Source organism: Acipenser ruthenus, chromosome 43, assembly GCF_902713425.1.
Source record: "Acipenser ruthenus chromosome 43, fAciRut3.2 maternal haplotype, whole genome shotgun sequence".
NCBI classification, from domain to species: Eukaryota; Metazoa; Chordata; class Actinopteri; order Acipenseriformes; family Acipenseridae; genus Acipenser; species Acipenser ruthenus.
The window spans coordinates 2,439,749-2,456,275 of NC_081231.1; the positions used below are offsets into that span (position 1 = coordinate 2,439,749).

Sequence of the window (16,527 nt, forward strand, 5' to 3'; positions counted from 1 at the left end):
CATTCCCTGTGTGCACATCACAGAGTCAACAAGATAAAGAAGAATTCAAGGAAAATGAAACAAAGTTATGCAACTAAACGCTGACGCTCCGATAGCGCAGGCTCTAAGACAGTTCGTAAACTGCTCACTGCAATGCGATACGGCCAGTGTTTCAGATCGGGTCATGGTAGTTACTCCCAATAAGAACAAACGCTGGATGAAATCTCCAGTTGCTCCCTGTGCAGGACCACACTGTAGAGGAAATCCAGGCTCTTGCCACAGCCAGTCCAGCTGTTTCAGCTCCAGTGTGTTGGTGTTTCTGGGTTCAGCTGTGAACTCTCTGTGGATAGATCAGGAGAGAGAGGCAGCTGAGGGTGGAGGAACTCTTGCATAATGTTGTCATTTAAAAAATAGATGCGTCTACAGCTATGGCCAAAAGGTTTGCATTATGAATTAATTTGACATGAAATACTACTGTACTACTATTATGGACAGCAGTGTGGAGTACAGTGTGGAGTAGTGGTTAGGGCTCTGGACTCTTGACCGGAGGGTCGTGGGTTCAATCCCAGGTGGGGGACGTTGCTGCTCTACCCTAGCAAGGTACTTTACCTAGATTGCTCCAGTAAGAACCCAACTGTATAATTGTATGTAAAAATAATGTGATATCGCCCTGGATAAGGGCATCTGCTAAGAAATAAATAATAATAATATTATGGCTTCCAGTAGACTTTTGCAATATCATTCTGTAGTTTTTTTGATTACATGATGTTGAATAAAAGATCAAAATTATGTTTCATATATATATATATATATTTTAGATGTCTCAATCCTAAAATTCTAGATGATGCAAAACTTTTGACCTCAGCTGTGTCTTTGCATTTTTAAAGTAAACAGTAAAAAAAACAAAAAAAAAAACATTTTTATCTGTCGCTTGTTGGCAAGATTCCTATCTGTGGCAGGGCAGCAGCTTTGCTGCTGTAAGTAGGGTGTGTGTTGGGGAATGTAAGGTTGGCAGGAATGGGGTTAAGTCTGTCCCTGCCAGCAATCACAGGTGTGGCCAATCCCCAATTAGGAGAAATCCTTTGTCTGGTGGAGGGGGTTAGGTGGGTGTAATCGTTTGTTTGTGTTCTTTTGACGTCTGAACCTTTAGTAAAGGCTGCTGCCCAGCCCAAGGGTAAATGTTTGTTCCAGTGTTTTATTTAAATCTTTTATTTTTTTGGCCCTTGCGCTTAAACTAGGGTGGCTTCAGATTTACCGGACACTTTGAGACAGAACGGGATTTCAGACTTGTCCCTAAACTGAAAGCAGTTAATGTGTAAATGAACCATTCCACCTTTGCTCAAATGAATAATTGTGCTTAATTACCACGTGCATCAAACAAGTGTATGATTATAATAAGAATTAATAAAATGCTGATGTATTTGTATTCTTATTATGTATTTATATTTTGCAGCCACTTAGTCGCTATTTATTTTCTGTTTGTTGATATTCAATCACCAGTTATGTGCAAATACTCTCCCAAGCAAAACATCCTCCCGTTTCTCATCTACGCACAGCAAATCCGCCACAGGATTAATCTCAGCAAAGGTGTAGATCATTTACAAATGGATTACTTTCAGTTTAAGAGGAATTTTGAAAATCCGTTCTGTCTCAAAGCGTCCGGTAAATGTGGAGCCAGATGCCCTCTCTAGCTTAAACTGCAGATTTCTGTCTCTGGGTCTCTTTCTGACAGTACCAGCCTGGGCCGCGACGCTACCCTGTCGCACCATCTTCTAGACTATTCTGTGTTCTTTATTTTCAAACTCTGTTTTTTCGGTGTAATACAGTGTGGTAATTACTGGAAGGAACACACTGTTCAGTGTTTTGTGCTGCATTGTTCGTGTGCAGCAGCCTATTGAAAAGCATTCTAACATTGTTGGACACTCACCCAACTAGTGCTGCAACCATTATCTGAAAATTAAAGGGGAAGTACTTTCAAATTTACTTCCATTTTGACTGTTCCCCAGTCCTTTTATATTAGGAATGACAATAATATTGTGTTTCGTTTTTTGATAAGGCAACTAGAACTGAAGAGCATAGTCAAAACACTGTAACACAAAATTATTTGAAAAAAAACCCCACAATATTTGTGTCATTGCAATAAGAATCACTGAGCCTGATTGGAAAAAATGATAAATTTAGGGGGAAAGTTATTGAAAGTTAGCTGCAGAGTCACTTACAACTACATCTCACCCGAAAGATGGAGCACAAGGAGGTTAAGTGACTTGCTCAGGGTCACACAATGAGTCAGTGGCTGAGGTGGGATTTGAACCGGGGACCTCCTGGTCACAAGCCCTTTTCCTTAACCACTGGACCAACCAGCATCCGTGAAACAAAGATACGCACGGGGGCGTGGCACAGGGGCTTGGCACAGGGGCGTGGCACACTGCCACAGTCAGCCTGACATATTTTATACATTTTCCATATACACTTTCATTTCACAAAGCCTGCTTTCCGAATGCAAGGTGGATTCTTCGGTGTCCTTACGAGTCCCACCGATGAAGTACGTTCACCAAATGCCTATGGACACGGAGCAAAGTCAAACCAGTCAGACGGGTTTCTCAGTGCAATGCAGAGAAACTCCGCTCACATGAGCATGTTAACACAGGCAAGGCCAGCACCAGTTTTAAGACACTGAAGATACCTGGGGAGTACACTGGGTTGCCTTCATGGATAATTTCCTTCACAGAGGTAGTATGCTTTCTGTCCCTCCACTTCTCTTTCGATTTCAGATTCAAAACCCTCACGTGCAGCTTTAGCCTGGTAACAACTTGCCCATCTTGGTTTGTGTACTGTTTAATGGGAAATGCGAATCCTGGTGCGTGCACAGTCTGGAGGATAGGGATCCGTTTATGATCGATGAGTTTAGCGTTGTTTTGTCAAAGCATTGTAGTAGTCAAAGTGGAGAGAAGAGACTTGCTTAAGCTTCAGGTCCAAAAGTGTCTGTTATCCATTAAAAAAAGGGCGGAGGGGAGAGGGGGGTGATTGTTACCAACTTAATTTTTTCTCATATCTAGAGCTGATTGGAAATGTGTTTAGAACCTTAGGCACCACTCTGAATTCTTTGACTTCACCAGATCACATGTTGGACAGGGTTCCGTCTGGAAGCTTGTGGAACCAGCCTGTTGGTTTCATCCTGTAGGCCTCTTTCTGAAATCCCAAAGCTGTGGTCTGAGGCTCCTTTCACATTTGGTTCACTTTTGCGATTCTGTTCAAGCACAAAGGAACTGAGTTAATCTGTTTTCAAAGTGAACTCTGTTCATTTAACTGGCTTGTTTTCTTATTTTTGTGATATATTGTTTTTCTCTTCATAGAAAAAGGTGCAGATTGCTCTTTTGCTGTCCGAGTTGTGCTCATTTCTAAAGATTTGACAAGTCTGGGAGGGAGCTGTTAATTAATTACCGAAGCCATGTTTTATATTTATTATTAAAAAGACTGCATTATATTGAGTCAGGCTGTTGTGCAATTCGTACGTGCTTTTTCAAGGAGGGTATTGTCTGTTCTGGCTTTCTCTTCCAGTAAAACTGAATGGGGGGCTCTGTGTGTGTGTGTGTGTGTGTGTGTGTGTGTGTGTGTGTGGAAGCATTTAGATTTGTGCATTGTTGTCTGAGAGGGAGAGAGAGAGAGAGAGAGTGAGAGAGAGAGAGAACAACAGATCTTAAAGGGGAAGGCAACTGAATTCTGGTTATTTTTTTTAGGTCTACCCAATTGAAAAAGACTTTTAGTCAAAACGTTTGTCATTTAAATGTCAGTTTCTTTCAGTGTTTCTAAATTCAGCACTGTTGAGTGTCTATTACTTATGGATAAGTTCTGAAAGTTTACAAAATGTCCTTGTGGTCGTGGAGGTGCACTATTTAACCTTGTAAAGTTTGAAGGCAATACAACGTTCGGGGGATTACCTGACGCCATTTCAGCCACATAGTAAATAAAACACAGTTGGAGACTGCATGCAGAACTGGGCAAGAAACCTGGCCAAGCAAATTCAGTGTCAACAAATTGAATGTGTTACAGCACGGTCACAAAAATATAAGATCCAAATACAATCTGGAACAGGCTTACCAAGAGAGAGACCTTGCTGCTGTAAGAGATTCATCATCGCTGTCAGCAACAACCACACAGTGCACGGAAACAATCAAACAGAATGCTGAGGTATGCAAGTGTAGAGTACAAATCAAAGGAGGTTGTGTAATGTGCTGGCGAGACTGCATACAGAATACAGTGTTCAATTCTGATCACTACATTACTAAAAGGACATGGATCCAGTCTTATGAAAAGCAACCAACAGTACTTTAGAGCAGTTTTATTACGTACAGAAAATTAAAAAAAAATTAAAACAAAAATCTACCTCCCACATGGAGTGCTAAACTGTACTTTTCTTCAAGTTTCTAACTAGGTCGAACGGCTAAGCCGTTTACCGATTGCAAAACACTCCCCCATCCACCCACCCTCACATCCACCCATCCACCCTCCCATCCACCCATCCATCCACCCACCCATCCATCCACCCATCCACCCACCATGTTAAATAAACACAAAGGCTCACACAATCCCTTTTACACACCCTTCTTTCTTCACACAATACCTCTCAATGTTCCCAGCTCCCTGGCGGTCCCCCTAATGGAGCTTCAAGCTCTCTTTTTATATTATGTGGCTGTTCCCAATGAACTCATTTGGCCACAGCCACATTGTGTTTTGGCAGAGTGGGCTAGTATGGGTAGCAGTGTGGAGTAGTGGTTAGGGCTCTGGACTCTTGACCAGAGGGTCGTGGGTTCAATCCCAGGTGGAGGACACTGCTGCTGTACCCTTGAGCAAGGTACTTTACCTAGATTGCTCCAGTAAAAACCCAACTGTATAAATGGGGAACTGTATGAAAAAAGAATGTGTAAATAAAAAAATAAAAAATAATGTAATTGTATGTAAAAATAATGTGATGTCTTGCAACAATTGTAAGTCGCCCTGGATAAGGGTGTCTGCTAAGAAATAAAAAATATATAAATATAATATATTAACCCCATCCCTACCAAAACACCTGAAAACAGCACTTTTATTTTCAGGCAGTGCTTCTGCCCTGTCACGGTAGTTTCATGATGATATGACAAACGGCTATCCAGGTATATGCAAAAATGGTTGAAGTGTGACATCAGCATGTACGAAGTTGCAGTGCAGTTGGATGCTGTGTGGTTTGTGAGCAGGTTATTGTCCCTGCAGGGTTTAACGAGGTCATGTATTTGATGTTCTCCTCCCTGCCCTGTGGTATTGTGACACTGTACTGTGTTGTTTTGCAGCCAGCCTCTCCCTTGCCTCCCTGCTTCCCACCTGTTCCTCCGCCCCGGGCACTGTGCTCACACTGCGGCAGCTCACTGCCTCTCCAGACAGCTTCATTAGCGGGGTGAACGTGGCAAATGACGTCTTTAACCTTTTCAGTGCCGGTTAGAGCTGTGGAAATGCTGTTGCTTACACAGTAACATAGGGCAGCAGTGTGGAGTAGTGGTTAGGGCTCTGGACTCTTGACCGGAGGGTCGTGGGTTCAATCCCAGGTGGGGGACACTGCTGCTGTACCCTTGAGCAAGGTACTTTACCTAGATTGCTCCAGTAAAAACCCAACTGTATAAATGGGTAATTGTATGTAAAAATAATGTGATATCTTGTAAGTCGCCCTGGATAAGGGCGTCTGCTAAGAAATAAATAAATAAAAAAAAAATAAAAACATAGAGAGGGTTTCCGTGCTCTTTTGGTCGTACCATTCGGGTGATTTAGGTTTCTGTCGAATGTTCGTGGTGTGCGCGCTACGTCACAGTCTCTCGGCAATGGAGAGGGAGTTTGCAGTTTCCGAATGGCACGGAAACCCCACCATTGAGATCTGCTTGTCCGATTCAAGGACATTCTTCAGCTCAATTTATTGAGTGTATCGGAATCTGGGGGTGTTTGAGTCTGTCTGACCGTCTGTCTGTGACAGTTGCATTTGCACATATGTAGAGAATCGCTTGTCTGATTGCGATGAAGAATAACTGTTCACTCTAGCTTGTTTTGCCAGCGTCTATGGCAGGTAACTGGAACTGAAGAGCAGATCCTGAAAGCAGGAGAAAGCACCTTTAACACTAGAACCGTCATGCAGGTCAGTTTGATTTGCATTTGCATTTAAAATGTTAATCACTCTTCCGTTGTAAATTGTATGTGTGTGTCCGTTTTTGACTTTTCCTAAATGTATGAATTAAATATCCAGACGGCGTTTGAGAGCCAGAATCGCAAAAATTATAAAGTTATAAACAGTTCTACCTAGAACCGCCACGTGGGTCAATGTGACCCATGCATTACAGTACATGTCTTTTTTTAATAAAACGTAAGATATTCTATTTTTTGGTAAATGCAGCAAATAAGACATGCCTCCTCCTCCTAGCACATGTGAGTTTTTTTTAACTTCAACTTATGAGCCTAATATGAAACGTATGTTTTATATTACCTTTAGAAAAAAAAAAAAAAACATTTTGGTTTTACAGGTTTTTATGTAGCAGTTTACATGTGTTTACACAATAGTGTTCAATGGAACTGCGTCTGTGTTTACAACACAGCTCCTGGATGCAGGCACAGTCAGCTGGCAGACGCGTACACGCCTCCACAGAGTACAGTGCAGCCGTGATACCGGAAGTAGTGTTATATTTTCATTTTATGTAGTATTAGAAAAAATAATTTTGGTTTTATAGTTTTGTGTGTACATGTACCTGTTTACACCTGTACACGGGTATATGTACATACCCATTTCTTTTGAAATATATATGTTATTATATTTTTTCACTGTTTGTAGTTGTGCTGTATATGCGCTCATTTTAAAAATAAAGCCTTTAATGTTTAATTTTTCATTTAAATACAGGGTTTCTGCGATGCAAATGTTAGATATGATGTTCGTGAATAAAACTTTTAGGTTGTATCCGATAGTATGTCTTTCATTTTCATAACAAAGCAGTGTAACTGAGATGGAATTACCAGTGAGCAGGAGGATGATGGGAAATGTAGTTCTGAGAGGTCCATGCGGGTACATGGGAAGCCATCTTGAGGCAAGGAATGCAATTTAAAAGTTTAAAAAAAGTGGTCAAAATGTAAAAAAAAAATTAAAACAATACACACACCTTACGTAAACAGATGTAGCAACACATGGGAACATGCGACACAATAAAATAAAAAGGTGCTTATGTACCCTTTAAAGTATCTGCAATAAGAGCCACTCAGAATGATTGTAAATATAACAGAACTATACAGAAATACTGATTACAGGTTATGGTATTGTATTAATAAGCCAAACAACTTCCGATTTAGCGCTGAATCCCTAGTGCATTATTAAACAGTTAAATGTTTAGCCACAGTAAACGCCACCAAAGCATGCACGATGGCGACTCGGCTAACTGCTCAAGGTCTTATACTGTGAGTCAATCGCATGATTTACATGTGCTTCCTGACCTACTATTTCAGGATGGTGAAGCAATAAAGTTCGGTTGATTCTTGGGCAATAGTAAAAATGGAATTTAAAAAAGGATTCTGCCACAGTTACGTGGTGGTTTTCATTGTGAGATTTTGCAAGCCTGTGGGAGGAGGAGAGATGAATCTGTTCACACAGTGATCCTCTTTAAAGGAGGCTTTCCTTTTCTTAGCATTGAAACCTTCCAACTGCAGGAGAAGCGCTAAGCAGGGCTTTAGAAACCATTGTTATCTTCCAGCAACTAGCAAAGTGACGCCCTCCTCTTTAAAGGAGTGCCAAGGCTATCGAATTAATTATTTAACTTTTTTATTGGCGCTTGCATTATCACTGCCCTGCCTTTAAACCCACACTATACAACTGATTGCCTTACATTTTATTTTGCCCTTGCAACACTATCACTGCTCCCCCCACTTTTGAAAAAAAACAAGGTTTTAAAAGGAATTCTTTTAATAAGCGTTAAGAATGAAGAATCCCAAGAAGGAGGGCACCTGTTGCAACAGCAGTTTGTCAGGCTGCAGTGACATGTTTCTCCTTGCTAATGTACTCCCACACAGCGGCACAATGCAGGCCTGTACAGACACATCTCAGGAGCTTGGGAAAGTGCAGCGGCCTCACCAAAAAAATGAGTTCCAAAAGCGTGCTGCCAGGACAGCAACCGATCAGTTAAGAGTTAGTGGCTTTCAAAGTGTTAAACATTGAATCCAAGTCAATATTCTAGCTACTAACAACCAAACGAGCAAGATGGGCCGAATGGCCTTTTCTCGTTTGTAAATGTTCTTATGTTCTTATAAGTTAATTTATACTAATTGGGCGTGTGTTGGGCAGTGATGGGGGATGTGAGTGATGGATTGCGCTTCACCACAGTCACAATCAGGAGACTCCTTAATCCCTTAAGCCGCTGCTCCCATGTGCTGTTCAAACACGGTTCAGTGCAGTCCAGTGTCTTTGAGACAAGGAGAAGCCAGCTAGTTCCTTCGTTGGATCTTCAGTTAGGGACCTGGCAGGCTGACCACATATCTTGCCAGCGGCTGACAGAAGCGTCGAGGCAGGGGTCCGGAAAGGTTTCCTAGACTTTAGCCGGCTGGGTATTTTGATATCTTGCTGTATTGGTAGGTTTTGGTCGAATATATTGTACTCTCAGAGTACGGCAGCATCTTGTGTTGATAAAAGAGGACATAAGAAAATGTACAAATGAGTCGATTTGGCCCATCAGTGCTCGTCAGGCTCCTAGTAGCTGATTGGTCTTAAAACTGTATCAAGTTAAAGGATCTAAATAATTCAGTTTCAACAGCCTGGCCTGGTAGCCCATTTCATCCCCTCCCCACCGTCTGTGTGAAGAAGTGTCTCCTACCCTCTGTCCTAAATCCACTTCATTTCCAGCTGTGGATTGTGTGCTGTGGTTAAAGTATTGGTTAGAGTTTGTCAGCACCTTTTAAGATTTTAAAGACTTGAAACAGTCAGCCACAATTCTTCTATTTGTTTTATGCGACACAGACTCAGTTTCTTCACCCCAGCTCATTCCTTTAAGTCCTAGTCTAGTTCACTGGACTCTTCAATGTCCAGGACTGATGATATGTGACTTTTATGTGAAATTAATTTTATCGGAACAGTTTTGGGGGGGGTGTGTGTGCTGCTCTCTCCTGATTGGCTGCTTCTCCGCTCCTGTAGATGACGTGTCGGCCGGCAGCAGCACAGAGTTCCCTGATAGGCTGTCTCTCATGGAGGCGCGGCTTCAAACACAGGAAGACGAGATGACGCTGCTCAAGTCGGCGCTCAGCGACGCACTGCGACGACTCCGAGTCTACGATGAACAGATCCCTCTGCTGAGACAACACATACTGGCAGGTAAAGGGCTTCACTGTGCAACGCAGTGTACATGAGAGAGCATCACTGTGCACGCAGTGTACATGAGAGAGCATCACTGTGCACACAGTGTACATGAGAGAGCATCACTGTGCACACAGTGTACATGAGGGTACCACTGAATAACTATCACTATACAACACAGTACACAGTCATTCTACCCCTGCTGTACCCCTAGTGTCAATGTGTTCATTCTATAGGGGGGTGCAGAAGGTTTGGCCAGAGCTGTACAGTAATGCTGTCTTCTCCCCCTGGTAGTGAGTCCTGCTGCTGGGAGAGGCTGTTCCTGTGTTTCTGACGGTGCGTCTAGTCATCGCAAACTGTCCACCAGCTCCAATCCGGACTGGCCAAAGCGATCCTCCAGTCAAAGGTACTCCAGAGGGACAAGGACAGGGGTGGACAGGGGAGTGTCCATTGCCTCCGGACAGTGTATTCTAGAATACCTGTTTCATATCCATGATCTGTTACTATTTAACAGGATAACATTTTCAGTTGCTGCAGTTTTACTGGGTTGGATAGTGACTTTGTTTGTTTGTGTACAGCAGGCAGGTCTAGCGTTTAACCCTCAAACCCCAGCAGACCTGCAGCAGCTCCTAAACTTTACATCGGGAGAGTATTTTTTACCACAGAAAGTCTTAGATTATTAGGGGTGTATTTAAAGTCAGTCTACCCTTGGTTTGTGCTAGACTGTGTTTCCTATCCTGGGGCCATGTTACAAAAGCATCCTAAAATACATTCTTACCTTATCTTCAGAGCTAAAATGTCCTAACTACAAGTTTAAGAGAGTTAATATTACAGAAAATGCTCCCCTAACTTATTTTCCTATCTTAATTTCAGACAGGAAACAGCAGATTACAGAATGTTCCTAACTTGGTCATTTCCTAAGTTTGTTTCCTGACATTTAGGACTCTGGGGAACCTTTCCTATCTGTGGGTTAGAAAAAGAAAATTATTAGTTTGAACAAACCATGCAAAAAACAAAAAAATGACGCACATGTATTATTGTTGTTGTGCTTTAGATTTTAAGTTTTGTATTGCACAAATATTTCTGGGCATTTTTAGTTATTATATAATAATGACCACAATGATCCATTAGTATATTTTGGGATCTTTACCTTTTAACGGTAAGCTATGTGTAATGTCCAGATCTAGCCCCACTTCCCGTGGGAGAAGGTGGTTCATCGTGGTATGGAGATGAAGTCATACGCACTCACAAGTTACTGTCGGTGATTATGATAATTACGATCGTTGATATTTGAAACTTCACTGAGGAATAGGATATGAAGTATTCTGTGTCGATTCTGTCTTGTTGTTGTATTACACAGCGAGACGCTCCTTTGAACTATAACCAGCTGCTCATATATGTAATGTAACTCGAAAAATTGGGACTCTAATGTACACAATTATATTACACACTTTCTTTCACATCGGAGGCACAAACATCACAGTACTGTTTGTACGTTTTTGTAGATTCCCGAGTAAAATTTAGAGCCTTGCGTTTCTTTGCCACAACTGAATCGGGTTTAGATGCCATAACTTAAAAACATGTATATTCCCTGAAGCTGTAAGCTGCTCTATTCAGACTTTTATGGATAAGATTGTTGCTAGATAGGATTTCCTAACTAATGTTAGGATAGGATGATATACTTAGATGTAGACACTGCTGACTTAGGAAATGGTTTTGTAATACCAAGTTAGGAAAAATCCTATCTTAGCCATGAAAGATAAGATAGGAAAGCAATTTAGGAAATTGTTCTGTAATACGGCCCCTGGACTGGAGGGGCCATCCTTTCTCTTAGAGGGTGAGGGAGCAGTTCAGTCTCCATGCCTCAAGCCTGACCTGGACTGGAGGGAGCACCCTTTCTCTTAGGGGGACAGGGAGGGAGCAGTTCAGTCTCTGTGCCTCAAGCCTGCCCTGGAACTGAGGGAGCACCCATTCTCTTAGGGGTTGAGAGAGGGAGCAGTTCAGGGTTCATGCCCATCCAATACTTGGCTTATCTTGCATTGGTGACTCTAGAAAGGCTCAGGTCTGTGAAAAGTCACCTAGATCCCATAGCCATTGTGTTTGATGTTTTATGTGTGTTTTTTTGTCCGCTACATTTCTCTCCAGTCCTGCAGGTACTCAGGGTGAAGAGACAGGGGGTGCAGACGCTCTTTCCAACCAGAATGACAAAGGAAGTCCTTCTGTGTCTCCAACAAGCTCCGCTGTGCAACAGAAACCAAACCCAGTAAGACTGGATGCCGGGACCCAGACCGACGAATCCATTGTGCGCTACCTGCAGCACAGCGGCGTCTCGCGACAGCCAGCCGTTGAGCTGTACGATGGGGATCAGCAAGCCACGACAACCGTGGGGCAGAAGGGTCGCCTGACCCGAATCCATGAGGTTGAGAGCCTCTCCTTAGAAGATGCCTTGATCTCAGACACCACGGTGTTGAGGGAAGCTGTCGAAAAGACCCAGACCAGGCCAGCTGAGGACAGCCAGGGTGAACCCTGGACCAGGCTGGTGGAAAAAGATCACGAGATGATCAAGCCCACCCACCTGAGAGGACTTCAGGATTATCGTGCTCCGATAATCCGAGAGCAGGATTCGGGACGAGGTTCTCCATGCAAGATGAGCCACGATGAACCTGTGGAAGAAGTGAGGGGATGTGAACAGAGCGAGCTGGTGAAGAAGGAACACTTACCCAAGAGCAGCTTGGAGGAAGGGGTCAGGCTGAAGGAGGACCAGAGCCATCCGTCTCAGCAGCATTCCACTGCCTCGAAGAAGGAGACTGTCCCCTCGACCACACACAAGGAACAACACCCCAGTCCCAAGACTGGCACCATGTCCCCAGTGTCTGCCATCATGGAATCGGAGAAAAAACTGTGCGTTTTTACTTTACCTGCATGCCAATCAATGCCAACCAATCAATAAATAACACCATCTCCTCCTCCTCCTCCTCCTTTTAAAATTTGCATGGCTTGTGGATGCTTCTCTTGTCTGCTGGTTTACAATCATTTCTGTTTGAACTAAAATCTAGCTTTAAAATCCACTTTCTGATCTCTTACTAGCCCTAGAGACATTATCACTGCCCGCCCCCTATTTGCTTCCATTGCTTTCATTATGAAAAGCATATTTCAAATGTAGTGCTGGATGTGAAGCTTGGTGATCAGGCCTTTCATTCAGGACATGTTTAATACAGGGCTGTTCGCTGTGTTTGTCTTCATGGTTAAGAATGAAAAAATACATTTCAGTTAGATGCATTTTCAATGCATTTACTCCAGTCTCTAACTAAAAATCTACAAGAGTCATACAGATTGAGAACAGAACAACTTCAAGTGCTTGTAGCGAACAAAATACTGACCTGTCATGCACTTCCATTCATTACATAGGTCTCCATTGTGCAGTTTTGAAAGAAACACATGCTCCAGCAAACTTTTCAAAACATCTGGTAATACACCCGGTTAAAGAAAGTTCTCAGTTTACGTGCCTTTTTTTCCTGCAAGTCTGTTACACTTACACTTCATGGGTTATGTAATCCCCAGCAGTGTCTTCTGGGTCATGTTACATGCTGAAAGCACGTCGGAAGCAGCTGATTGGCTAATGACAGGAAAGAGCCCCGAAGGGGGTGGGGACAATGTCTCGCTCCAGGTTGTCATGAAAGCGCAGGATTATCTGAAAGCACGGCTTGCAGATAGTGATTTGTTTAACCCACTGTACTCCCAGCTATCATGTTATAAAATTAAAATATGTGTTGCTTTCAAAACTGCACCTGCGTAGAGAATGGAGGGGCGTGGCTTAGGAAAGGTATGGAATTCATTTGTTAGCTACAATCACTCTAAAATTAAAAGGCGTTTTCTTCTTTCAAAAAATAGGAAGAAACGCTTTGAAAGCATGCTCTTAGTTTTCTGTTTTGCTGAATATAACTGATGTCAGGTCTTCCATACCACTGATCCAATTTGCATGAAACTGTTCACTGCCATGACTCATTCAAGACTGTTCTGTAATGCTGTTGATAGTCATGGTGATGCACTTTCTCTTCACACTGAGAGCTCTGATTTTGAATTCACAGTCAGAGCAATGTTGATGGATGTTACTGACAGCCTTGTTAACATGTCAAAGGATGCTGGAAATGGAATCTGTATGCCAACCCTAACTAACATTCTTACATTGGGTCTGCTTTTAAATATGATTGACTATTAAATATTGAGTCAATGTCTTTTAAAGATCCATTCCAGTTCTTCACAGTGTATTGTGATTTAAAAAAATAGAAAATTAGACCATTTTGCTGGACTATCACAGAACCAGAGGAAACAGGAAGTTGAGTCCAGGAAGCCCTGCTGAGATTTACTCTGCCTCACTTCCTGTAGGACACACACAGGAAGTGACAGCATTTCCATAATACAGTGCATTTCATTATGTTTTAGATGGTGTTTTTTTGGCACTTTTTGATTATTAACTAAACAACTACTAACAAGTACAATTCTTTTTTTTTGTAAATGTTTATTAATATACAGTAACCTATTCATAAACTACTCTAAATAACTGCTGCCTTTAAATCTGTCTTTAAACTAATGTAAACCCATAAACTCACAGGAGATGGATTCTTTCGCTATGCTTACTTCAAATATTTCAAAAGCAGGTCAAATATATACAATGTGAATGAACAAAGTAACAGACCGTTACAATATCCATAATACATCACTAGGTTCTACTTGACTGCCATAGATGTATGTCATGTAGGCTAGTTAAACCAAAAGAACACAATCATAGAGTCCACAGCGGTGCATTGCCATCAGAACCAAAGGAAACGTGTTCCTAAGTGGCAGATCACTAGACAGGTCTTACTGCTGGACACTTTGACTGATCTCTGGTACATACAGTAAACCCATGTCAGCAAACTAGCAACTGGAATAAGAGCTATGCAAAAATGCGTAGATGCTATCAGTTCCAAAAACTGCTAGGTTCCAAAAAAAGGGGCTATGAATTCCAAAAACTGTGCTAGGTTCCAGAAAAAGGGGCTATCGATTCCAAAAACTGTTCTAGGTTCCAAAAAAATGTGCTATCAATTCCAAAAACTGTTCTAGGTTCCAAAAAAATGGGCTATCAATTCTAAAAACTGGGCTAGGTTCCAAAAAAAGGCTATCCATTCCAAAAACTGGGCTAGGTTCCAAAAGCATCATGAAACAGTAAAGACAAATAAAGGGATTGTATTTGAAGCTGCTGGTTCATCAGACTGGGCTGGGTGTGTTTCGTGTTCCAGAGTCCTGTTTCTCATGGCTGTCTCCGTCTTCTCCAGGTTTCGTCGGAACAGCTCATCCGACAAACTGGCCAAAGAGCAGCAGGACAAAGCCAAGCAGAAACTGGGAAAGAAAGCAGTCTCCTCGGCTAACCTGCTCACGAGGTCCCCAAGTGTCGAGAAGTGAGTCGCGCTTTTATTTGCAATACTGATTGCGATTACTTCCAAACTTGCTCCCCCCTTCCAATGTGCCTCAACTACCCAGGTCTAGAGGGAGCACCCTTTCTCTTGGGAGGTGAGGGAGGGAGCAGTTCAGTCTCCATGCCTCAAGCCTGCCCTGGACCGGAGGGAGCACCCTTTCTCTAGGGGGTGAGGGAGGGAGCAGTTCAGTCTCCATGCCTCAAGCCTGTCCTGGACTGGAGACAGCACCCTTTCTCTAGGGGGTGAGGGAGGGAGCAGTTCAGTCTCCGTGCCTCAAGCCTGCCCTGGACTGGAGGGAGCACCCTTTCTCTAGGGGGTGGGGGAGGGAGCAGTTCAGTCTCCATGCCTCAAGCCTGCCCTGGACTGGAGGGAGCACCCTTTCTCTAGGGGGTGAGGGAGGGAGCAGTTCAGTCTCCGTGCCTCAAGCCTGCCCTGGACTGGAGGGAGCACCCTTTCTCTTAGGGGGTGAGGGAGGGAGCAGTTCAGTCTCCATGCCTCAAGCCTGCCCTGGACTGGAGGGAGCACCCTTTCTCTAGCTCATATTTACCAAACTGTTTATTTTCTTCTCTTTTTTTTTCCAGCCGGACTAAAGACCTGGTCTCCAGTTCAGGTAACTATTTTGTTTTTGTTCACTTTCTTGCAAAGCTGATCATCAGATATTTAATTTCTTACCTTCTTTAAAGAACAACTTGGTGGGTAAGTGGTGCATCCGGTAAAGGCAGATTGCGCACTATAGCCTGGAGATCGCCGGTTCGAGTCCAGGCTATTCCACTGCCGACCGTGGATGGGAGTTCCCAGGGGGCGGCGCACAATTGGTCGAGAGCCGCCCGGGTGGGGAGGGCTACCAGCGACCCATGTAGACTGGCCTGCCTGTAAGTTGACCAGAGCTCTGTGGTCCTCCTGCGCTGTAGCTCTGGGTTGGCTGAATGGCTGGCCTGCAGAGTGAATAGAAGCGGACGGGTGACGGCACACGTTTCAGAGGACACGTGTGTCCATCTTTGTCTTTCCCGGGGGTGGCAGCGGTGAGCCAGGTTGAAATAAAAAAATAATAATTGGGCTTTCCAAATTGGGGAGCAAATGAGAAAAAATAATTGCCGATTCCAAATTTAAAAAAAAAAAAAAACTTGGTACAGAACAGATCACATGTATCTTAATTAATGTATTTTTTGGTTTTGTTTAGAATCCCTTTTTAAAAGTTGTAAGTTTAAAGCACCCCCTTGGCCCCTATAGAGCCTTCAAACATGCCTTCAAGCACAGCTGGTACACCAGAGTGTAACCACGTACCTGTCCCCCCTGCAACATGGTCCCTAGTGGATGTGAAAAAACATCACATTTGTTCTAGGTGGTATTTCCTACTAGTTTTAGGGGGACAGGTGCTTACTGATATAAAGGCTGATCTAGCTACATTACAGATGTCTATGGGAGGCAGCTAGAGGTGAAGAGTAGCTCCTGAACTCAGCTCAAAACACAGATTATATGAAAAGCAAAAGACAAACACAGTATTTGAGTCCTAGAAATAAGAACCACTCCGAATGGCAAACATTGTTAATGTGGACAGAAACAAATCTATGACATTACACACACACACACACACACACACACACACACACACACACATATATAATATAAGTTGTTAGATACGTTATGCTCTAGTTAAGCACCCCTGTGTGAAACCATCTGAGGCAGTGACCTCATATTCTTTATACAGATTAACCCTTCACTGTTGCATTGTTTTTAAAAAAAAAAGGGGGTGGG

General features: G+C 43.0%; 1 protein-coding gene across 2 annotated transcripts in view; it reads left to right on the plus strand.

Annotated features, from left to right (window-relative positions):
• LOC117398502 (echinoderm microtubule-associated protein-like 3) overlaps positions 1-16,527 on the plus strand; it is a 54,760-nt gene that overhangs the window by 8,136 nt on the left and 30,097 nt on the right. The window contains exons 2-6 of one of the 2 annotated variants that reach the window (XM_059012060.1): positions 9,158-9,334; positions 9,611-9,722; positions 11,462-12,217; positions 14,632-14,754; positions 15,354-15,382. In XM_059012060.1, coding sequence (XP_058868043.1) covers positions 9,158-9,334; positions 9,611-9,722; positions 11,462-12,217; positions 14,632-14,754; positions 15,354-15,382 — 1,197 coding nt within the window. The remainder of the gene's footprint in view (positions 1-9,157; positions 9,335-9,610; positions 9,723-11,461; positions 12,218-14,631; positions 14,755-15,353; positions 15,383-16,527) is intronic. The other variant, XM_059012061.1, reaches the window with a different exon arrangement.